At 42.7% G+C, this 24,814-nt stretch overlaps 1 protein-coding gene across 1 annotated transcript; it reads left to right on the forward strand.

Moving 5' to 3' along the window:
- The first annotated feature begins 11,722 nt into the window (after positions 1–11,722).
- On the forward strand, positions 11,723–23,676 carry LOC145395494 (uncharacterized). The gene is made up of 9 exons (XM_080269100.1): positions 11,723–11,920; positions 14,324–14,558; positions 15,161–15,544; positions 18,392–18,561; positions 19,126–19,434; positions 20,590–20,681; positions 21,392–21,545; positions 22,754–23,022; positions 23,554–23,676. The coding sequence occupies exons 1-8, from the start codon at positions 11,798–11,800 to the stop codon at positions 23,003–23,005; spliced, it is 1,719 nt and encodes a 572-aa protein (XP_080125226.1). The 5' UTR covers positions 11,723–11,797; the 3' UTR covers positions 23,006–23,022; positions 23,554–23,676.
- The last annotated feature ends 1,138 nt before the right edge of the window (positions 23,677–24,814 follow it).

The raw sequence follows: 24,814 nt of genomic DNA on the forward strand, positions 1-24,814 counted from the left end.
GATCCGTTGTTTTACTTATAGATCCTTTGTTTTACTTATAGATCCTTTGTTTTACTTATAGATCCTTTGATTTACTTATAGATCCTTTGTTTCAGTTGTAGATCCCTGTTTAAAGTTTGATTCACTTATAAATCCTTCATTTTACTTATAGATCCTTTGTTTCAATTATAGAACCTTATTTAAAGTTTGTTTGACTTTAGATTCTTTGTTTCACTCAAAGATCCCTATTTAAAGTTAGTTTCTCTCATAGATCCTTATTTAAAATTTGTTTCACTTGTACAGTAGACTCTTTGTTTCACTTATAGATCCTTTTTTAAAGTATGTTTCACTTATAGGTCTATTGTTTCAACTTGTTTCGTTTGTGTTGTTGTTGATGGCTCCAACATGCTTTCATGCATCGGCCTTGGTCACCTGATGGCGGCTGTCCATGCTGCGCGATCTCTGGCAATTGTAGATTCTTATTTAACCCCACCATGCCAGGCCGTTTATAATGCCGTTGTTCACTCACTCTGGGATTTTTCCCCCAAATAGCCTGTATTCAAACCTTAATATCTTGGAAACTATAGCAGGTAGGAAAACAAATTGAAGACCATATTACTCACCAACTGTTCTTCTTGTGGATGAAAGTATCCCCAGGTCGTCACATTGATGGTAAGGACATAAGGAAGATGACTAATTTTTGGCACGAGAGGTAGGCTGTATTCTTGCATTAGCACACGGCCCCAATCACTCTCAGTGTGATAACTTGTCCACTACTAGATAAACTAGACACAGTGGCGTCCAAAGCACGCCTTATGGCACTATCACTGAGTCCTTTCCTAGTATCCTTGAGCATAGGCTTGGCAGGGGTGGATGAGGCAAAAGTCCACATGAGGCGGGAATGAAATAGGATGAGAAGGGTTAAGAAACGATCGCCTTACACCTGGCAGAGTCACAGACGACTGAGGTATGGTTGGCTTGGCTGGTGGGCGTCCCTCCCTAGCTTTTGGTGATGAGATAAAGTGGCAGCCACTTCAAACTGTGGCACATAAACAATTGCGGTTCCTGCCGACACTGGCGCCGCCCAGCCACCAGCTTCTTGACAGTTCCTACTGACACCTGGTGGTTAGGGGTTAAAGTTTGTGTCACGTCAAGATCTGTTGATTCAATTGTAGATTTATATTAAAAATTTTTCATGTATACATCCATATTTAAAGTTGTTTTTCAATTTATGTTGTTCTGTTATTAAGTTATAACTGAATTAGGACACATTTACATCTACAAGTCATTTTATGTCTTACTTTTTTAATATACCTGAGGCCTAGCAGTCTGTACACACCACTCACCTTCATGTGTCACCATTTTGAAGCCAACACCCACCATCCATATTGAATACAGGACTTGGTGGATGCGTGGGTGTTTGTATGGCATGGTGGTGGGTCGTGTGGATGATTTGTAACATCTGTTGTAGTGATATTCCATTCTTAAACTGCCTTCATGGGGTGGCACTGATATAACAGGGTGGATCCACTGCCTGGTTATATAAAAGTTCCTCATCTGCTTCCCCCTCTCCCAAAAGCTGAGTAGAATTGGCTGGTAATTTAGTAGTAGTAATAGTAGTAGTTAGTAGTAGTAGTAGTAGTAGTAATAGTAGTAGTAGTGGTGTTATTATTAGTAGTAGTAATAGTAGCAGTAGCAGAAGGATGAGAAAGAGGAGGACCAGTAGCAGTAGTAGTAATAGTAGTAGAAGTCGTAGTAGGACCAGTAGTAGTCGTAGTCCTCAGGCTCATCTGAATGTGAACCGAGTGGACTGCAGGCTGATGCTACCCTTCCTCTTCACCCCACCATCCTTTCATTGGATAGGGAAGAGATTGAGGGATGTTTGTATACCCAGGCAACTCCACCACCAGTTATATCAGTGCCACCACCTGAAGGCAGCCCACAAAGGAGTTAAGTAAGTGCTATAACCTCCCTATCAATTTGTTGGTTGAAGAAGCTCCCTAACACTATTTCCTAAGTGATTTATTTTACTTATTACACCTTGCTGTCCTCTTCTGTATTACATAACTCCTTCCAACATCACCATACTCTGCATAAATTACATACAAAAAGATATTAAGTAGTCACATAGAAAGATAAATCACTAAGGAAGAGGTTTTAGGGAGCTTGATTAAGTAAACTCCCTAACACCTTTTCCTAAGTGATTTATTTTACTTATTACACCTAACTGTCCTCTTCTGTATTATATAACTCCTTCCAACATCACCATACTCTGCAAAAATAACATTGAAAAGGATATTATCCAGCCATATCCAAAAATAAATTGCTAAGGAAGAGGTGTTAGGGAGCTTGATTAAAGAAGGTCCCAAACACCTTTTCCTGAGTGATTTATGCTGTTTCTTGTTCTCTTTTGTGTTATGAAAATCCTTCCAATATCACCATACTCTGCATAAATAACATTGAAAAGGATATTAACCAGCCATATCCTGAGATAAGTCACTAAGGAAGAAGTGTTTGGGAGCTTACGTAACTGATGAAAATACAGGCATAGAGCTTCTTTCCACTGGGTAGAAACGTCTGTCTGTTAGTGATTTATCCTTGGTAATTTGAAAGTGAAGCATAGTGCCTTAATATATGAGAGATTTTTGCGTTGTTTGAGAGAGATTTGAGCGTTGTTTGAGAGAGATTTAAGGATTGTTTGAGAGAGATTTAAGCATTGTTTGAGAGAGATTTGAGCATTGTTTAAGAGAGATTTAAGCGTTGTTTAAGAGAGATTTGAGCGTTGTTTGAGAGAGATTTGAGCATTGTTTAAGAGAGATTTGAGCATTGTTGGAGAGAGATTTGAGTGTTGTTTAAGAGAGATTTGAGCATTGTTGAGAGAGATTTGAGCATTGTTTGAGAGAGATTTGAGCGTTGTTTAAGAGAGATTTGAGCGTTGTTTGAGAGAGATTTGAGCATTGTTTGAGAGAGATTTGAGCGTTGTTTAAGAGAGATTTGAGCGTTGTTTGAGAGAGATTTGAGCATTGTTTGAGAGAGATTTGAGCATTGTTTGAGAGAGATTTGAGCGTTGTTTGAGAGAGATTTGAGCATTGTTTGAGAGAGATTTGAGCATTGTTTGAGAGATTTGAGCATTGTTTGAGAGATTTGAGCGTTGTTTAAGAGAGATTTGAGCGTTGTTTGAGAGAGATTTGAGCATTGTTTGAGAGAGATTTGAGCATTGTTTGAGAGAGATTTGAGCGTTGTTTGAGAGAGGTTGAGCGTTGTTGCATATTGTTTAGGCTGGTAGAGACTGGACATGTTATCTGCAGTAGGCATTGTTTCATGTTGTTTAGACCCATATAGACTGGGTGTGTTAAATGCAGGGAGGCTAAATCCTTGATATTGTCGCTTCTTTTTATACAGTCAGCTCTCAGTTATCCGTTGTAATTCAGCCATCCCTACGCCGGTTAAAGCAAAACGCCGGATATTGCATAGTGCTCAGTATTTGGGGTGTTTTATATATACGGTAAACTCTCAATTATCCGTTGTAATTCAGCCATCCCTACGCCGGTTAAAGCAAAACGCCGGATATTGCATAGTGCTCAGTATTTTGGGGTGTTTTATATATATGGTAAACTCTCAATTATCCGTTGTAATTCAGCCATCCCTACGCCGGTTAAAGCAAAATGCCTGATATTGCACTGTACCCTCATCAGCTCAATATTTGGTGTCAAGTTCAGTATCGTGTTACTATACATCTCAACCCTCTATGCTAAAAACTTTCCCATGAGTAAAAAATGAAAAAGTAAGCATAAAATACAATACAGTAATGACACAGTACAGTAATACCATTTACGAGCTAGTTGATACGCCTCAACATTGGATATTGCACAGAACTGCCAATTATATCCTGTTTCAGTGACATGTTGCATAATTTCACCGGATGTTGCCTTAATAGAGCCAAGCCAGCTGTGTCGGATATTGCATCAGGCCAGATATTGCAAGAACGGATAATTGAGAGTTTATTCTGTTTATCATTGGTCATATGCAGAGGATGGAGGGCGAGAAGTGGGTGTGGAGGGTGAATAAGTGGGTGTGGAGGGTGACAAGTGGGTGTGGAGGGTGAAATAGTGGGTGTGGAGGGTGACAAGTGGGTGTGGAGGGTGACAAGTGGGTGTGGAGGGTGAAAAAGTGGATGTGAAGGATGAGTAGTGCATGTGGAGGGTGAAAAAGTGGGTGTGGAGGGCAACAAATGGGTATGGAGGGTGAAAAAGTGGATGTGGAGGGTGAAAAAGTGGGTGTGGAGGGTGACAAGTGGGTGTGGAGGGTGACAAGTGGGTGTGGAGGGTGACAAGTGGGTGTGGAGGGTGAAAAAGTGGATGTGGAGGGTGAAAAAATGGGTGTGGAAGGCGACAAATGGGTGTGGAGGGTGAAAAAGTGGATGTGGAGGGTGACAAGTGGGTGTGGAGGGTGAAAAAGTGGATGTGGAGGATGAGTAGTGCATGTGGAGGGTGAAAAAGTGGGTGTGGAAGGTGAAAAAGTGAGTGTGGAGGGTGACAAGTGGGTGTGGAGGGCGAGAAGTGGGTGTGGAGGGCGAGAGAAATGGACGAAAACAGCAGATGCAATTATGTGATGTACCACGGAGGATCAAAATACCAGCCTTGTTAATGTGTAATGGTTTTTATGTATTTAAGTAGAATTATTGTTGTAAGAATGCCTAGTAAATATTAAGTTGTTGGTGTGTGTGTTACCTTACCTCATGTGTGTGTGTGGGAGAAGAGGTTATGATGATGATGATGATGATGATGATGATGAAAGTGGGAAGAGAAGTTAGGATGTTGATGATGATGATGATGATGAGGAGGAGGAGGAGGATGACAGTGATGATGATGATGATGATGTGGATGTTGATGATGATTAGGCTTGTCACTCCAAGTAAAGCCACCTGAAAAGGAAAGAAGAATAATAAAAAGTGACAGGAAAGATGGGAGAAATAGGAAGAGAGGAGGACAGACACAGAAAAAGAATGATAAAGGTGAAGGAAGAAGTAAGCAGCATTACATCATGAGTGGATGATGGTGAGAAATAGGAAGAGAGGAGGACAGACACAGAAGATGAATGATAAAGGTGAAGGAAGAAGTAGGCAGCACTACATCAAGTGAAAGGATGATGGTAAGAAATAGGAAGAGAGGAGGGCAGACACAGAAAAAGAATGATGAAGGTGAAGGAAGAAGTAGGCAGCACTACATCAAGTGAAAGGATGATGGTAAGAAGAAGGAAGAGAGGACAGACACAGAAAAAGAATGATAAAGGTGGAGGAAGAAGTAGGTAGCATTACATCGTGAGTGGATGATGGTGAGAAATAGGAAGAGAGGAGGGCAGACAGAAAAAGAATGATAAAGGTGAAGGAAGAAGTAGGCAGCACTACATCAAGTGAAAGGATGATGGTAAGAAGAAGGAAGAGAGGACAGACACAGAAAAAGAATGATAAAGGTGGAGGAAGAAGTAGGTAGCATTACATCGTGAGTGGATGATGGTGAGAAATAGGAAGAGAGGAGGGCAGACAGAAAAAGAATGATAAAGGTGAAGGAAGAAGTAGGCAGCACTACATCAAGTGAAAGGATGATGGTAAGAAGTAGGAAGTAAGGACAGACACAGAAAATGAATGATAAAGGTGAAGGAAGATTTAGGCAGCATCACATCAAGTGAGTGGATGATGGTGAGAAATAGGAAGAGAGGAGGGCAGACACAGAAAAATTATGATAAAGGTGAAGGAAGAAGTAGGCAGCACTACATCAAGTGAGTGGATGATGGTGAGAAATAGGAAGAGAGGAGGGCAGACAGAAAAAGAATGATAAAGGTGAAGGAAGAAGTAGGCAGCACTACATCAAGTGAAAGGATGATGATGAGAAATAGGAAGAGAGGAGGACAGACACAGAAAAGGAATGATAAAGGTGAAGGAAGAAGTAGGCAGCACTACATCAAGTGAAAGGATGATGGTAAGAAATAGGATGAGGGGAGGACAGACACAGAAATGGAATGATAAAGATGAAGGAAGAAGTAGGCAGCACTATATGTTTTATTTCCAAACCCTTGCAGAAGACAGTGAATAATATGAAAATAATACTCCTTCAGGCTGAGTTACTGTATTACAAAGCTGATGTGGGGAAATGCCTCTCTTGTAATATATGGAGGGAAACAGAAAGACAGACAATGAAGTTAAGGAACGATTTGGTGATGTGGATGGGCTGGAAAGTGTTTTGAAAATTCTGGGGATATTTTGGTCATGTGGAGAAGGTAGAGATTGAATGACTGATTTGGACAGTGTATGTAAGGAGGGGGAGAGTGGATGAGGTGGAGGATTGGGATGGAGAGGTGTATGAATGAGGATGATGTGAGCTGGTAGGAGGGCAAGCTGATGGCAAAGAGCAGAATGACATGAAGGGAGCTTTTGTGGCCAACTCCCTCTGGGATTAAGGCATTTGACTATAAGCAGGTAGCATTAGGGTGAAAGTGGAGAGGCCTGAATTGATTCCTAGATTAATTTTCATCCTAGTTAGGTCATGAAGACAAACTGTCCATTCAGCTATTGTTCTGACGACTACCAAATCAGAGTGATAACGGCTTGACTCAGGTACACAGTCAATGATCTCGCTTATTATTCTGCCTGTTATTTAATCCCCTTGACCCAAATGATTTCTTGCCAAAGTACCTTACATTTCGATGCCTATATTTTCAAAATGTTCCTTGGTTGCAACAGGGCTATATCTTTCAGTTCATGGGGCAATTAGATAGTATAAATTAATGTTATCTAAATTAAACGAATTATACTGAAAAGAATGTGTGTTAATAGATCCCGTTTATTCATACGAGCCCTGGTATTTATTCAAACTGGGTAGCCGCGCCAGCCGTTTCCTAGCAACAGTAAACAACAATATGGCGAGCAGTGACTCACGTTCCTCCCTTACTTCCAGCCATATGTCCACCATTTCCGGTGAGTAGCGGGCTCTAGATTTATACACGTGAACGGGAAATGAATCTTAATATTATAGAGCATCCCTGTGAGGAGTTAATTAGTTGAAGATTGGGGTAAATTGAGGAAAAAATGTATTGTGAAAGTTGCTGGCATTTGAAACAGACCCACGTCCTTGGGCTGGTGATAGGCTTACCTGAGCCTCTGGCAAGGGACTAGTTAGCTTGTCCTTGCCCTATTGGTCTTATTTTTGCCAGCTAGAGTGACGAGTTTATAAGACAGAGCCAGAAGCCGTTATACTGGCCAGGTGATGTGACTCGAAAGGCAAGTCGAGTCACTTCCCTTTGTCACGTTACATACCAACCCAGTACCTTGTTTTTTGACATAGGGAAATATTAACCTTGTCTATTAAGGTAAGTACATTATAAAAACCATCATAAATTGTTTGGCTTTTAGGAATAATTGTGATTTAAGGGAATATGTGTATTTAAAGAGAGGTTTGCTTTATGGTTAGGTAATATTGATCTTAACTGGTAAGGTAAGTACAATTATAAAAATCAACAGAAATCGTTTTGTGTTAAGAAATTTGTGTGATTTAAGGGAAGATGGTTATTTAAAGAGAAGTTTGCTTAATTTGTGGTTAGGTTAATGTTAATCAGTAAGCCAGGAAACCATTTACAGTGCTGGGTGGTAACCATATAACCAAACCATACGTGCTCCCTACGTGTCAGCAAGTGGGTTGGTGGAGGGTTAGTGCCCCTCCCCGTAAAACAACTAACTCAAAGTCAGATGGCCACCCCTTACAGGATTATGGCGTCTGGCAAGAGATACATAGAAGATAAGTATATTTATAGAAACCACTAGAAATGTTTGATTTTAAGGAATATATGTGATCTGAGGGACTATACGGAAAAAGATAGATTTGCATTATTTCTATCTATCCAGCTATCTATTGCCAGATGCTTTAATCTCGTAAAGGGTGGCCACAAACAAATTGCCTCCATATCACCCAGTCGAACGCCATTTCACTGCCCTCCCCTCAGCTCACACCCCCCTCTCTCATATACCTTACCACTCCCTCCCTCCATCTCATCCTTGGCATTATTTGTTATTGCTTATTCTGAAGTAATGGTAAATATATATGTAGCAATTAGTGGTAGGTGGTGGCGACCATCATCCACTCACTTGATGTAGTGCTGCCTGCTTCTTCCTTAGCCTTTATCATTCTTTTTCTGTGCCTGCCCTCCTCTCTTCCTATTTCTCCCATCTTTCCTGTCACTTCTTATTGCTTTTCTTTCCATTACAGGTGGCTTTACATTGAGTGACAAGCCAAATGGTTTCCTGTAAGCCAAGAAACCATTTACAGTGCTGGGTGGTAACCATATAACTAAACCATACGTGCTCCCTACGTATCAGCAAGTGGGTTGGTGGAGGGTTAGTGCCCCTCCCCGTAAAACAAATAACTCAGAGTCAAATGGCCACCCCTTATGGGATTATGGCGTCTGGCAATAGATAGATAGATAGAAAAGTCATAAGTGAAATTCAGGAAGTTTGAAGTGTTTCCTTTTATATCTCACCATTTATTGACACTGGGAATTGGAAAGGAGCCAGGACTACCTCTTAAAGATTAATATATATTTATGATGTGATAGGAAGCGTTAGGAGGAACACACTGAGGTGGTTTGGCCATGTGGAGAGGATGGAGGGTGAGAGACTGATGAGAGTGTATGTGAGTGAGGTGGAGGGGGAGGCTGAGGTTGAGATGGAGAGCTGGAGTGGAGAGGTATATAAGAGAGGGGTGTGTGAGCTGGGAGGACAGCAGTGAAATGGCATTGGACAGGGCGACATGGAGGTGATTTGTTTGTGGCCACCCCTTACGGATTAACTGGACTCTCTCATATATGTTTTTTTCCATACCCAGTAGTTTGTCTGTCTTTCTGTATAGAGCCAGATGCCTCAATCCAGTAAGGGGTGGCCACAAACAAATCGCCTCCATGTTGCCCTGTCCCCTGCCATTTCACTGCCCTCCTCCCAGCTCAAACCTCCCTCTCTCACATACCTCATGTCCTTACTCTGTTTATTAAGGTCGGCATATTTACATCTTTCCTGTCACTTCTTATTGCTTTTCTTTCCTTTACAGGTGGCTTTACATTGAGTGACAAGCCAAATGGTTTCCTGTAAGCCAAGAAACCATTTACAACGCTGTGTTGTAACCATATAACCAACCCATACGTGCTCCCTACGTGTGAGCAAGTGGGTTGGTGGAGGGTTAGTGCCCCTCCCTGTAAAACCAATAACTCAGAGTCAAATGGCCACCCCTTATGGGATTATGGCATCTGGCAATAGATAGATTGATAGATATTTACATGTACTGCTCTGTGACGTTATTTCTCTCTCTCTCTCTCTTCCAGATTCGTGCTTAGTGATCCTGGCATTTGGCTAAGGTCCTGGTGATGCTGGGGCGGCTAACTTGATACACAAACGAAGGCATCTTTACAGTGTTTCGTTTTAGCTAAATCTGGGGCATCACCGTGTTATCTCCCACGGTTGGGCTGGCATAAAGAGGTGGAGGGTTATCTGTTTATAGCTTCATTAAATTGCCGTTTCTTATCTTCCATGTGAGGAACTGACAGCATCGCATCTAGGCATCTTTCCACTGTTTTATCAATAACAAAATTTCGGGTATTTCTCCATGTTATCTCGTACGGTAAGGGAGGCATAAAGAAGTGGAATTTTTTGACTGTCGATCTCTGTTAAATTCTATCTATCTGTCTATCTATAGCCCAATACCCTAATCTTGCAAAGGGTGGCCGCAGACAAAACGCCTCCAAGTCGCCCTGTCACCCACCATTAGACTGCCCTCCCCCCAACTCACACTACCATATAAGGAACTGACATACCAAGGCATGTTTGCATAATTTCTAGCAAAATTGGGGGCATTTCTCCATTTTCTGTCATATGGTTAGGGTGGCATAGAGGTGAAGGGTATAACTGTTTGTAGCTACGTTAAATTGTTATCTTTACTACGAGGAACTGTTGCGTAAGTTCCCGTTTGCCAGCCATACGAGAAACTATCGGTAATGCCTGAGGGTTAAAGGATTATTCTGTAGACTCATTCTGCTATCAATTTTTTCTCCCCTGTTATTTTCTCCTTAATTTTGTGTCCTAGATTTACAGCGCTGAACTGGATCGATGGATGATTGAATTTTTAAACTGGATATTTAAATTTTCATACCAGGTTTCTGAATTTTTTAAATGTGGATTATTGAATTTTTAAACTGGATTTTTGAACTTTTAAACTGTAAATTGTTGAACTTTTAAACTGAATTTTTGAACTTTTAAACTGGATTTTTGAATTTTTAAACTGGATTTTTTGAACTTTTAAACTGAATTTTTGAGTGTTTAAACTGGATTACTGAATTTTTAAACTGTGGATTACTGAATTTTTGAACTGGATTACTGTAGTTTTAAATTGGATTATTGAATTTTTAAACTGCAGATTACTGAATTTTAAAAACTGGATTACTGAACTTTTAAACTGTGGATTATTGAATTTTTAGCCGTATATCCAGATCTGTCATGCGCAAAATTCGACATTGGGTCTGGAACCTTCATCAAAAAATCAGTTGAGTGATGAAAATGCCAGAGATCAAGTAGGTTACAGTATAAAGTTAAGAATTTTTAGATTATTCAGGGAAGTTCTATGCCATAAAATCACAAATATATTTTGAATAAAAGTGTGATTAATTGAGCTCTAAAATATTTGGTAATTGTATGATACTTTAGCTATAGAGTAAGGTCAAGTTTAACATCAATTATATTATTTTATTTTGCCATTTATTTCCAAACCACATTGCCATAGGAAGCTGCTGGGACAAGGCAGTACTGTAGGGTATATATATTTTGTGGTGTACTCGTAGAAGCCTGTCCTGTGCTTCTGTCTGTGAACCCAGTGGACTGCAGGCTGAAGTTCCCCCTCTTCCACAGTCCACCATCTACCTTTTGGGGGATAGGGAGGGGATTGATGGACATATAACCAGGCCGTTCCACCAACTAGTCATATCTGTGACACCGCATGAGGGAGTAGGGTGGAGATAGAGGGATATTTAGTTCCCCAGGCAGTGGAGCCGCCCAGTCCTATCCGTGCCACCACCTGAAGGCTTCCCACACCCTCAACTTATACCCCTAAAAGACTGTAATCCACTCCTGTACTTAATAAATCCTCAGGCATTAGCTATAGTTGTAGTTAAGATTCTGTGAGCTATGAAAATTTGAATTAATACAGTATATATCCATTCACACCCTCATACATTCAAATTTGAATTAATAGTCATCTGCAGAGCTTGAATTTGGCACTGTTATCTTGTTTTTGTTTTTTCTTGGAGGGAAGAATTTGCGGGTGCCTGGCCTTTGGTTCCTTCTTCCTTGCATTAAAAAAAGAAAAAAATCCACATAAATCCATCCACCCTCCCACATAAATCCACCCACACCCACATATACCCACATACACCCACCCACACCTACATACATCCACCCACACCCACATACATCCACCCACACCCACATACATCCACCCACACCCACATACACCCACCCACACCCACATACATCCACCCACACCCACATACATCCACCCACACCCACATACATTCACCCACACCCATTATACATCCACCCACGCCCACATACATCCACCCACACCCACATACATTCACCCACACCCACATACATCCACCCACACCCACATATATATACTATAATTGTGCCAACTGGACAGAAAGCCTCCCATTATCACACAGTCTCTCTAAAATATAATATCTATCAGTCTATCTATCCGTCATATTGCGAGTTGTAGTAGTGGTAAAGATGCCTATCCACATTTGTGACTACTCTTGGCACCAAACTGCTGAGAAGGTCGTTGTGTCGTTAGATCTGCACCACACCAGCCCCAAGAATGTTGATATCGTCACTACCAGCTCGTACCTCAAGGTTAGTTTTCTGTCTGTCTGTCTGTCTATCTGTCTATCCGTGTCTATCTATCTATCTACCATCTATCTGTCTCTCTGTCTCAAGGTTAGTTCCTGTCTATCTATCTATCTGTCTGTCTCAATTTATCTAAGTCTATCACTACCAGCTCGTACCTCAAGGTTAGTTTTCTGTCTGTCTGTCTATCTATCTATCTATCTGTGTCTATCTGTCTATCTATCTATCTATCTGTGTCTATCTGTCTATCTATCTATCTATCATCTTTCTATCTCTATCTCAAGGTTAGTTTCTGTCTATTTATCTGTCTGTCTGTCAATTTATCTATATGTCTATCACTACCAGCTCGTATCTCAAGGGTAGTTTTCTATCTATCTGTCTATCTATCCATCTATCTATCTGTGTCTATCTATCTATCTATCAATCTATCATCTATCTGTCTCTCTGTCTCAAGGTTAGTTTCTGTCTATTTATCTGTCTATCTGTCTGTCTGTCAATTTATCTATATGTCTATCTACCAGCTCATATCTCAAGGTTAGTTTCTATCTGTGTCTATCTATCCATCTATCTATCTGTGTCTATCTATCTATCAACCATCTATCTGTCTCTATCAAGGTTAGTTTCTGTCTATCTATCTATCTATCTGTCTGTCTGTCAATTTATCTATGTCTATCATTACCAGCTCGTATGTCAAGGTTAGTTCGTTGGTGTTGTTATTTTCTATGTCTGTTTATCTATCTATCTATCTATCAACCATCTATCTGTCTATCTCAATGTTAGTTTTTATCTATTTATCTATCTATCTATCTGTCTGTCTATTTATTTATCTATCTGTATATCTATAGTTTTGTTGTTTTATTTCCCTCTGAAAAGGAGAGTATGTTTTCACCCCTGTTTGTGTGTTAGTTTGTTTGTTAGCAGGATTACTCAAAAACTAAAAGAGAGATTTGGACCAGATTTGGTGGGTAGACAGCCCATGTGGCAGGGAACAATTGATTAACTTTTGGGACCGATCGGGATTGTATTACAGATTCTGGTTCCGGAAAACATTTTATGAAACCCCAATCGATGATGCGAAACCCTAACCCATTATGAAGAGTGGTTTGGAAATTACGTTGCCCTTGTGGGAGAGATGTGCTCCACTGAGTGCCCCTCTAGTATTGTAGTAATTTTACGAGCTTTTGTCTTTCGGTTAGTTCATTCATATTTTTCATTGTAATTCAATATTGTTTATACAAGCCTCCTGATGATTACCTGATTGATATTTCTCAGTGTATTTCAGTATAGTTTCCTGTAAACCAAGAAACCATTTACAACGCTGGGTGGTAACCATATAACCAAACCATACGTGTCAAGTGGGTTGGTGGAGGGTTAGTGCCCCTCCCTGTAAAACAAATAACTCAGAGTCAAATGGCCACCCCGTACGGGATTATGGCGTCTGGCAATAGATAGATAGATAGATAGATTTCAGTATAGTCTATACAAACACATGTTCATTGTAATTCAGTATTGTCTGTATAAACATGTATCATTTTATTGTATTTCAGTACCCTGTTATGTGTACAGGATTGTATGTTAAGGTTAGTCCCATTTCCACAGCTGTCACTCCCTGATGTTCACCTTTGTGTCCCGCCCGTGTTACACCTTCATGCCTCTGTACTGCACTGTACACATTTCCCTTGTTTATATCATGACTGTTTTGCATCATGGTTTTCATAGCATTATTCACCTTGTTTCCTTCACTATCTATCTATCTATCTATCTATTGCCAGACGCCTCAGTCCCGTTTGGGGTGGCCACAAACAAATCGCCTCCAAGTTGCCCTGTCCCCCGCCATTTCACTGCCCTGCTCCCAACTCACACCCCCCTCTCTCATATACCTCTCCACCCCATCCCTCCATCTCATCCTCGGCCTCCCCCTCCTTCTTCCCCCCTCCACCTCACTCACATACACCCTCTTCGTCAGTCTTTCACCCTCCATCCTTCACACTGGTAGGAATACTAGTGACTGTAATCCCAGGTCATCATAAATGTAAGCCAAGGGGAGTGGCGCTTTACTGCCATCCACCTACCAGGGGACAGGAAGGGAATTGAGGTATGTTTTAAGGCCCTGTGAGTGCCACCACATACAGGTGTGTGTGTGGAGGTGCAGGGGTCCCCCTCCACCACCATTATACCCCAGTAAACCCTTCCCCGGCCCCCAGAAGAAGGACTGCTGTAGGAGGGCGCAAAAAATCAGTTGAGTGATAAAAATGCCAGAGAGACATACCAGGGAAAATGTGAGTACCTTTCTCTCTCTCTCTCTCTCTCTCTCTCTCTCTCTCAGGTGAACCAGGGATTGCAGGTGTCAGTACACTACTATTACTACCACTGATACCTGTACTGACACCTCTGCCATACATTACACAGGTCAACTTTCTGCCGTACATCTTTGAGGGGTTCCTGAGTGGCCAAGTGGACACCGAGCGAAGCCGAGCGCGGGCCGTGGCAGGGCGACTGGAACTGGAACTGGTCAAGAAAGTGTCTGATGAAACCTGGGATGCTGCCTGTTTACAGTTGACACCGGAGGAAAAGAGGGCGCGGAGACAGCAGGCGGGAGAGGAACTACAGGAGCTAGAGAGCATGAGAGCGAAGAAAAAGAAAGGTGAGGAAGACAGACAGACAGACACAGTAAGGCAGAGATGTGGAAAGGTTGGTGAGAAAGAGGGAGAGGAAGGAGAAGAAGGGAGAAAGGAAGAAAGAAAGGAAGGAGAGAGAGGGAGAAAGACAGATAAACAGCAGAAGGCAGAGGTGCAGAAAGATTGGTGAGAGGGAGGGAGGGAGGAAGGAAGGAAGGAAGGAAGGAAGGAAGGAGGGAGGGAGGAAGGGGGGGAGAAAGATAGACAGCAAAAAGGGAAACATTCAGAGAGAGAGAGAGAGACAGGCAAGCAGGCAGAGGGAAGGAGAGAGGGATTGATACAAAAATGGGGTTGGTTGGAGAGAGAGAGAGAGAGGCATACATCACCCCATTTCATAGATAAAACTTGGGTGGGAATGATGATGATGATGATGGTAATGATGATGATGATAATGATGGTAATGATGATGATGACGATGATGGCATACATCACCCCATTTCATAGATAAAACTTGGGTGGGAATGATGATGATGATGATGGTAATGATGATGATGATAATGATGGTAATGATGATGATGACGATGATGGTAATGATGATGATGATAATGTTGCCTTTCTGTTATTCCAGATGAACAAATTGGCCGAGAACGCCATGCCATAAGTCAGCAAATCTCTACTGATGATCGGGTGAGAGAGGAAAGGAAGAAAGCCATTGAGGATTTAAAGAAGGAATTTTTGGCCAAGACAGAGGCCAGCGAAGAGCAAGAGAGAAAGAACGATGGAGGGAAAGTTGATGATGATGATGGGAGGGAGAACGACAGCGAGAATGATGATGGAAATAACAAGACTGATGGAGAGGACGGTGACGAGAATAAATCAGTTAAAGGGAAGGGTCGAGACGCAGGGGAGGAGAGAAGGGTAGATGTCGAAGATGAAAAAGCCAATGAAGAATTTGTGGAAGCAGTGAAGCAACTTGAAATACATAACACCAGAGAGGCAGGCCGGGAGAAATGTGAGTACTGTACCCTGCTCTCTCTCTCTCTCCTCTCCTCTCTCTCTTTCTCTCTCTCTCTCTCACTCTCTATTTTTTTCTATTGTTCTTTCATTTTAACTTGGCCCAGGTTTTTGTCCTTTTGCAGCTTATTTTACGTAGCTCTGTACCCTTCTCTCTCTCTCTCTCCTCTCCTCTCCTCTCCTCTCCTCTCCTGTCTCTCTCTCTATTTTTTTTCTATCGTTCTTTCATTTTAACTTGGGCCAGATTTTCGTCCTTTTGCAGCTTATTTTCCATAGCTCAGGGGCAGAAAAAGACAGTGCTATGCCACTTCCTTTTTTGAGTATTGGAGATGGAGGGATGGCAATTTTAGGACAGGTTAGAGTGAAAAGAGTATAGTTGTTGGATTGTTGTATACACACGTACAGTCGTGGCCATAAGTAATCACCTATCCTCGTGTACCCCGTGCCTCTTGCTGGCTCCCTTACGCGCGGCAACTCACACTGGGGTAAAAGGGGCTGAGAGGGAGGGGCCAAAGAGAGAAGGGAAGGTGGGTGGGGGGACGAGTGATGGTGCTTAGGTGGAGTGGGGGAGGGGAGGGAGCGTAGGTAGGGGAGGGAGAATGAAATGCGAAGTTGTGGCCACATAATTGGTCTATTTTCTTTCTTTCAGGGCATCATATAAAGGAGTTACTATTCGGTAGATAAAGCTGCATTACACCTTGTATAGCGGCGTCAGATAAACTTTGGATAGGTGGTGATGTCAAGGACTGGTTCTTGAGAGAAGTATCCTGGCGCGACAGATCAAATATTAGTGCATAGTCATCGAGATTTTGTCGGCCCAGATTGTCAACGTGTGGATAAGGCGACCAGATTCCCGCCTTTATAAAGGCTGGACGGTCCTGCTCTTTTTTTTTTTTTTTTTTTTTTTTTTTTTTTTTTTTTACCTGTCCCGTTTTTTTAATTGTGACTAAAATGTCCTACTTCTGGGGCAAATTATGTAAAATGTCCCACTTTTAGAAAATTAATATTACATTAGATATAAAATGACCTTTTATGAAATTATGATGAATTAGTATAATTATGCATAATCCAAACCAAGTGAAATACCAAATTGTTAATATAAAATTTATAATACTAACTGGTAACTTTGGTGGGCCAATTCACCGTAGTCACTACTGTGCTGTATATTGGTTACTCAGTTTCTGGAGTTCGTTTGAGACGTTAGTGTTTGATTAGCTGCCCGAGGGCGAGGGTGAGGTGTTGCGTAGCAGCCATCGCACACTCACATTCTCTCTCTCTCTCTCTCTCTCTCTCCACCCACACACACACACACACACACACACACACACACACACACACACACACACACACACACACACACACACACACACACACACACACACACACACACACACACACACACACACACACACACACACACACACACACACACACACACACACACACACACACACACACACACGTGACATTGTCCCGCTTTTAGCTCCAATAAATCTGGTCACCATATGCGTGGAAGCCAGAGAACGAGGGGGGCCCGCCTCCTCCAGCTTACCAAAGACGAGTGGGAGCTGTTCAAACGAAACCAGCAAACCATCAACAACATTGTTTCCCCGGTGCCGCGACGTCTGCATGAGGTTTTTAAGGCATGAGGCCACTGGCTTGACCAGTGTCGGTAGACACTGACATTGATATATTCTGGGAGTTTGGGTAAGATTTTTTCATTTTCCCTCTAATAGATTATGAGCGATACCATTACCATATCCACCCATGAGCACAGACATCAAATTTATTTACCTTTTATGTGCAATTATTTTAAAAAGCCTTTTCATATAGAGAAGTCATTAAATAATTATTGAATTATCATGATGGTGACTGTATAGAGGGAGTGTACCGTATACCGCGAGAGAGATCATATTTACTGTGGACACAGCCATGTCAAAAGTTGCATATATTATTTAGTTACAAAAATTAATTACATGTAAGGGTAGAGGACGTTTCTTATACAAACATTACGGAAGTCAAAGCCATCCAGATTCCATTCTGCGTCTGAGGTCAAAATACACGGATAAACACAAATACAGATTTCTCTCACGAGGTAGTCCTTGACATCACCACCTATCTAAAGCTTGTTATCTGACGCCGCTATACAAGGTGTAATGCAGCTTTATCTACCGAATAGTAACTCTTTTATATGATGTCCTGAATGAAAGAAAAGAGACAAATTATGTTGCCGCAATTTCGCATTTCATTCTCCCCCCCCTACCTACCCTCCCTCACCCCACCCCAGCACCATTGCTCGTTCCCCCACCCACCTTCCCTTCTCTCTCTGGCCCCTCCCTTTCAGCCCCTCTTACTCCAGTGTGACGACGCGCATAAAGGAGCCAGTCTGAGGCACAGCGTTGAAGATGATAGATGATTATTTATGGCCACGACTGTACATTATTGTATTTCTGTACCAGGTATGTATGTATGTACCAGATGTGTATGTTTTTATGTGTGTACCAGATGTGTATGTATGAGGTATGTGTGTTTTTGTGTATGTGTCTTTCCTGTCACTTCATATTACTTTTCTTTCCTTTACAGGTGGCTTTACATTGAGTGACAAGCCAAATGGTTTCCTGTAAGCCAAGAAACCATTTACAACGCTGGGTGGTAACCATATAACTAACCCATATGTGCTCTCTACGTGTCAGCAAGTGGGTTGGTGGAGGGTTAGTGCCCCTCCTCGTAAAGCAAATAACTCAAAGTCAAATGGCCACCCCTTACGGGATTATGGCGTCTGGCAATAAATATAAATAAAAATAAAAATATTGTATATGTATAATAAATTTCCTGTCTACCCCAGCTACAGAGGAAGGCATGCCAGGGTTGCAGCGGCACAGAAGGCGTCGCTGGAGCAGCGCTGGATCCGAGGACAGTGGAGGCGGCGGCGTGATGGCAGCAGAACACGATTATGATGGCGACGGTGAAGACAGTATACATTATTCATCATCAGAGAACTTGTGCCATCTGCAGGTTGGTGAGAGAGAGAGAGAGAGAAAGAGAGAGAGAGAGATTGTGCACAGGTATATTATTCTTGAGAGACGGTGTTGATGTCGAGTTACCTTGATCTGCCTCGCCAAGCAATCATCAACTGTAGGCAAGCAGCCTCCCCTACAGAGCCATCTCATGCAATGGCACAAGGAAGGGTGTAGAGGTTTGGTTCCTGGGTGGATGCCATATTTGCATCTCCAACCAGTTAACAGGAGCATTATAATAGGTCTTAAATTGCCCTACCTCTGTAAGCAAATAAATTTAAAAAGTAAACTAATGAGGAGAATGTATACAAGTGAGGTGGAGGGGGGGGAGGGAGGGGGAGGCCAAGGATGAGATGGAGGGATGGAGTGGAGATATATGAGAGAGGGGGGTGTGAGTTGGGAGCAGGGCAGTGAAATGGCGGGGGACAGGGTGACATGGAGGTGATTTGTTTGTGGCCACCCCTTATGGGATTCCATCATCTAGCAATAGATAGATTAAATGTAAATAAGAAATGAAGAAAATGTAGTTGAAATCTAAGTTAAAATAATATTAAAATTTCAGGGAAAAGGGAGAACAGAAGCCTTGAACCGGAATCGAAAGAAATCCAGTTTGACCCGCAGGGAGAAGGAAGAGAAGGAGAAGAAGGGAGAGAGGGAGAGGAAGGAAGAGAGAGAGAAGAAGGGAGATAGAGAGAGGAAGGGAGACCGTGAGAGAGAGGAGAAGCAGAGGAGAGGAGATAACGAAGAGACGAAGCGCAAGGGAAGGAAGAAGCTGCCTGGAGTCCGTCAGAATGGAAGCATCTACATCAGTCACACACCGCGAGTCTTTCCCACACCAAGCAGGGAGTCAACGCAGGAGGACGAACAGCAGGTGGGCAGTTGAAAAGAGCAGTTTGAAGCAGCAGTTAAAGCGGGGTGGGAAGCAGTGTGTGGCAGTAGGAGAGAAGGAGTTTGTGGGGGTGTAAGTTAGTGGATGTTATTGTTATGTTAGACTTCAAAACTGCTTAAAGTTGTAAGGATGACGAACAGCAGGTGGGCAGTTGAAAAGAGCAGTTTGAAGCAGCAGTTAAGGGGGGGAGGGGAAAGCAGTGTGTGGCAGTGGCAGAGAAGGAGTTTGTGGGGGAGTATGAGTGGATGTTATTGTTCCTTATGTTATGTGTGGATGTGGATGTGATAGGAAGCGTTAGGAGAAACACATTGAGGTGTTGTGGCCATGTGGAGAGGATGGAGAGTGAGAGACTGATGAGGAGAGTGTATGTGAGTGAGGTGGATGTGGAGTTACATGGAGAGACAGACTGACAAATGAGGAAGTGAAGGAGCGTTTTGGTGTGGATGTGGATGTGATAGGAAGCGTTAGGAGGAACACAATGAGGTGGTTTGGCCATGTGGAGAGGATGGAGAGTGAGAGACTGACAAGGAGAGTGTATGTGAGTGAGGTGGAGGGGGGGAGAGGGAGGGGGAGGCCAAGGATGAGATGGAGGGATGGAGTGGAGAGGTATATGAGAGAGGGGTGTGTGAGCTGGGAGCAGGGCGGTGAAATGGCATTGGACAGGGCGACATGGAGGCGATTTGTTTGTGTCCACCCTGCATGGGATTAAGGCGTCTGGCAATAGATAGATAGACAGATAGATGTTATACTTCAAAACAGCACTGCAAATCTCACCCTTCCATTCCATAGCACTTCTTTGTGACTAGCAGTGTAATTTGGTGTTTATCTGGTTCTACTGCTGAGTGTTCAAGATGGAGGAGTGGCAGTTTTAGGCCAAGTTTGAGGAAAGAGAATATTCCTCAGGTTTTTTTGCTGTCTTCCCCCTCCCTCACCCTATCTGTAGGTGGGAAAAGAGGTGTGGATGATGATGGTGATGATGATGGTGTTGATACTGATGATGATGGTGGTGATGATACAGATAGCATTGTTGATGATGATGATGATGGCAGTTGTGATGGTGATGATGATGATAATGACTATAACAATGATGCTGGTGATGATGATAATGGTGATGATGATGATGATACTCTTTCACAGTGGTTGGCAACACAGTCGGTGGTTGGCATTGGGGACAAGGCAGTTAATGACCCAACAACGTCAACCCTGGAACACTTCAAGAGGAAAGCTGTGTAAGTTTGGCTGACTTGTGTGTCAGGAATAGGTTCAAGAGACAGGTATTATGGTTAGGAGAGAATGGAGAATGAAAGACTGACTAAGAGGGTGTATGTAGGTGAGGTGGAGGGAGGGAGAGGGAGGGGTAGACTGAGGATGAGGTGGAGGGATGGAGTTGAGAGGTATATGAGGGAGGGGGGGGTGAGTTGGGGGGAGGGTAGTCAAATGGTGGGTGACAGAGTGACTTGGAGGCGTTTTGTCTGCGGCCACCCTTTGCGGGATTAGGTCGTCGGGCTATAGATAGATAGATAGATAGATTATCAGTAACTCTCAATTATCTGTCATTGCAATATCCGGCCATGTGGAGAGGATGGAGAGTGAGAGACTGATGAGGAGAGTGTATGTGAGTGAGGTGGAGGGGGGAAGGGGGAGGCCAAGGATGAGATTGAGGGGTGGAGAGGTATATGAGAGAGGGGAGTGTGAGCTGGGAGCAGGGCAGTGAAATGGCGAGGGACAGGGTGACATGGAGGCGATTTGTTTCTGGCCGCCCCTTAAGGGATTAAGGTGTCTGACAATAGATAGATAGATAGATAATATGGGTTCAGGTCTAAGCAGAGCCGGGACAGGGAACGGTTTGAAGGAGCGCAGTGGCGTGTGTGTGTGAGAGAGAGAGAGACAGGCAGACAGAGGGTTACATAATTTTAACTCCTGTCCCTCCTTTGTGTAGGTTCCTGTTCAAGAATGGGGACTACCACGGTTGTGTCAATGCGTGTACAGAGGCACTTACCCTCTCACCATCCTCACCAGCCTTCTACAGCAATCGCGCCGCTGCCAGTATAGCTTTGGGCAACCTGCACCACGCTATCACTGACTGCTCTAAGGTAACAAGATTATGTGTTAATAAATTAATGAGTCTCTTGAGTGTGTGGAAGAGTTATGTTATTTGGGAGACATGTTATGTGCTGGAGGTGGGGATGGAGCAGCTCTGTGGCTAGAGTGAGGAGTGGTTGGAAGAAGTTCAGGGAGCTGTTGCCTCTCCTGACATTGAGAGGACTCTCCCTACGTGCTTAGGGGGTGGCACGTGTTAGGAGTGTAATGCTGTATGGTAGTGAGACCTGGGCAGTAAAGGAAGAGGATATTCACAGGCTCAGACGTACAGAAATGACAATGATTAGGTGGATGTGCAGTGCATCCTTGAGTGTGAGGCCTGAGGGGGCTGGGTTTACAATGGAAGAGTTGTAGAGGAATGATGGGACTGAAGCGTATTGGTGTTGTGATGAGGAGGGGTAGATTGAGGTGGATTGGGCATGTGGAGAGAATGGAAGATGATAATTGGATGAGGAAAGTGACGGGTGTAAATGTCAGGGGGAGGGTTGTGAGAGGCAGGCCAAAAAACACCCGGGATGAGGTCATAGAGTGTGACCTCGGGGATAAGGGACTGAATAGGGAGGCTGCCAGAGATCAAGCAGTGTGGAGAGCAGCCTTTAGGTGAGCAAGGCCGATGCATACAAGCAGGATGGAGCCATTATAAACGACATGATGGTGGCGATGAAAAAAATAGTACAGTATTGATGATGATGATGATGGTGATAATGATGAAGATATGGTAGAGGTATGAATGATGATGACAGTAATGAAAATAATCCATCCATCCATCCATCATCTAATCCTACGTTGCCCCATGAGGAGTGTAGGAGCCCGGGGCTGGGCAAGTTGGTCCTGACATTTAAGATGAGAGTGATGAAAATAATAATGACGATAATAATAATAATAATAATAATAATCCATCCATCCATCCATGATCCAATCCTACGTTGCCCCATGAGGAGTGTAGGAGCCCAGGGCTAGGCAAGTTGGTCCTGGCATTTAAGATGAGAGTGATGAAAATAATAATGACGATAATAAAAATAATAATAATAATAATAATAATCCATCCACCCATCCATGATCCAATCCTACGTTGCCCCATGAGGAGTGTAGGAGCCCGGGGCTAGGCAAGTTGGTCCTGACATTTAAGAGGAGAGTGATGAAAATAATAATGACGATAATAATAATAATAATAATAATAACAGCAACCTCTTCCCTATAGGCCCTGGAGCTTCTGACACCAGGCACAACAGACAACCTAAAATCACGCCTCCTGTGTCACGTCCGGCGCGGCACGGCCCTGGTTCGGCTGGGGCTGGTGTCGGATGGCCTAGCGGACTACGAGGCGGCTCTCTCTCTGGCGCCGGACGACACGAGCCTACAGCGGGACGTGGCGCGACTGAGGAGCCTCCTGATGGACACCGAGGATGAGAGTGACAGTGGATGTGAGGATATCAGGAAGAGGATAGTGTGAGCAGCTGCGATGAGGAGGTAAACATTTAGTGTCATTATTAACATCAGTATAATAATAATAATAAAAATAATAATAAAAACAGTAACAGCATCATCATTATCATCATCATCATCATCATCATTATAATTATCCTTATTATCATTATTATCATCAGTTTATGTTCACATGACTTAAAGGGGTTGTAGTACTGTTGAAGTAGTAGTAGTAGAAGGAGGAGTTGTAGTAATAATAGTAGTAGTAGTTGTAGCAGTAATAGTAGTAGTAGTAGTAGTTGTAGCAGTAGAAGTAGTAGTAGTAGCAGTACTGTAGTAGAAGTAGTAGTACTGTAGTAGAAATAGCAGTAGTAGTAGTAGTAGTAGCAGTCTCATGTTTATTTAAACATGATAGGGAGGGAGTTGAGGGACGTTTGTATAACCAGGCAGCTCCACCACTCAGCCATATCAGCGCCACCACATGAAGGCAGCCCTCATCACCATCCACTCACAGTATATTACAAAACTTCATCCTCTTAACACCTTTTCTCTTGTAACTTAACCTGTATTTTGCAGGGAGACAAAAGAAGACTGCAAACCCATCAGAATCTCATCACCCGACCTCAAACAACCTCTGTGTTCAGAATCTCGGTTGTTAATGGCTCTCTGTTGTAACTACCTAAGAATTCTCATGAGCTGTCCTTGTGAGGGAGGGAGAAAGGGAGGGAGGGAGGGAGGGATTGAGTGGGTGAAGGAATGAGAGGGAGGGAGTGAGTGGGTGAAGGAATGAGAGAGGCAGGGCAGGAGGGAGTGAGTGGGTGAAGGAATGAGCGAGGGAGGGAGGGAATGTGTGTGTGAAGAAATGAGTGAATGAATGTGTTGGTGAGTGAATGAACGGGTAAGTAAGTGAGGGAGCAAGTGAATGAGTGCATGAGCGAATTAATGGATGAGTGAGTGAATGAGTATATGAGAGAATGAATTAGTGGGTGAATGAATGAATGAGTAGGTAAGAAAGTGAGTGAATGAACAAGACTGTCAAATGGCTCAGACAGGCTCCAGTATCTTAAAAATCCTCTCAGTCGACATCGTAAAATCTGTCTTCTCGTAGAAATTAATACGTCTTTTATTTTTTAAGGAAAATATATTCAAAGCATTCTCAGTGCAATATATTGTGTGTACTGGTAAGGGTAGGACTGGTCTGTGAGTTTTTGAGAGAGAGAGAGAGAGAGTGAGAAAGTAAGGTTAGAGGCTATTGTGCAAGCTTTTTGTTTTTGAGAGAGAAAGAGAGAGAGAGAGAAAGTAAGGTTAGAGGCTATTATGCAAGCTTTTTTTTTTTTTTTTTTTTTTTTTTTTTTTTTAAGGGGGAGAGAGAGAGATTAGGAGGTTCTAGTGCAATTCTGAATGTTGGAAGTGAGAGAGAGAGAGAGAGAAGGAGGTTCCAGTACTATATTAATTTTGAGTTTAAAAAAAATGATTGTAAATTAAAATACATCTAATTCTGGTTGCTCAAGTTCTAATTCTGAGTGAAAAAAAAAAAAAAATACTGTTTCCTACTGTCTTCCTCTGTCTGTATTTCCTACTGACTATGACCTCCAGTCTTTCAAACGCAGGGTGTCCAGGCATCTCAAAATGAACGGATCTTGAATTTGGCTCTCTGTTATCTTGTTTTTGTTTTTTCTTCGAGGGAACAATTGTGTGGATTCCCGGCCTTTGGTTCCTTCTTCCTCACATTAAAAAAAACTACTCAGAACTGGCTATCACTGTCGCCATTTTCGCTTATATCAATACAGTATTATATGATGGATTTTATATTGGACAGATCATGTAGCTGTATTGT

Source organism: Coenobita brevimanus, chromosome 31 (assembly GCF_032717465.1).
Source record: "Coenobita brevimanus isolate Jiangsu-jjx chromosome 31, ASM3271746v2, whole genome shotgun sequence".
Taxonomy (NCBI): domain Eukaryota; kingdom Metazoa; phylum Arthropoda; class Malacostraca; order Decapoda; family Coenobitidae; genus Coenobita; species Coenobita brevimanus.

Excerpts from the sequence above, each read along its gene's own strand:
- LOC145395494 (XM_080269100.1), top strand. The coding sequence starts at position 11,798 with ATGCCTATCCACATTTGTGACTACTCTTGGCACCAAACTGCTGAGAAG. Across the intron at positions 11,921-14,323 it reads CTACCAGCTCGTACCTCAAG|GTCAACTTTCTGCCGTACAT; the intron begins GTTAGTTTTCTG and ends TACATTACACAG. Across the intron at positions 18,562-19,125 it reads AGAACTTGTGCCATCTGCAG|GGAAAAGGGAGAACAGAAGC; the intron begins GTTGGTGAGAGA and ends TTAAAATTTCAG.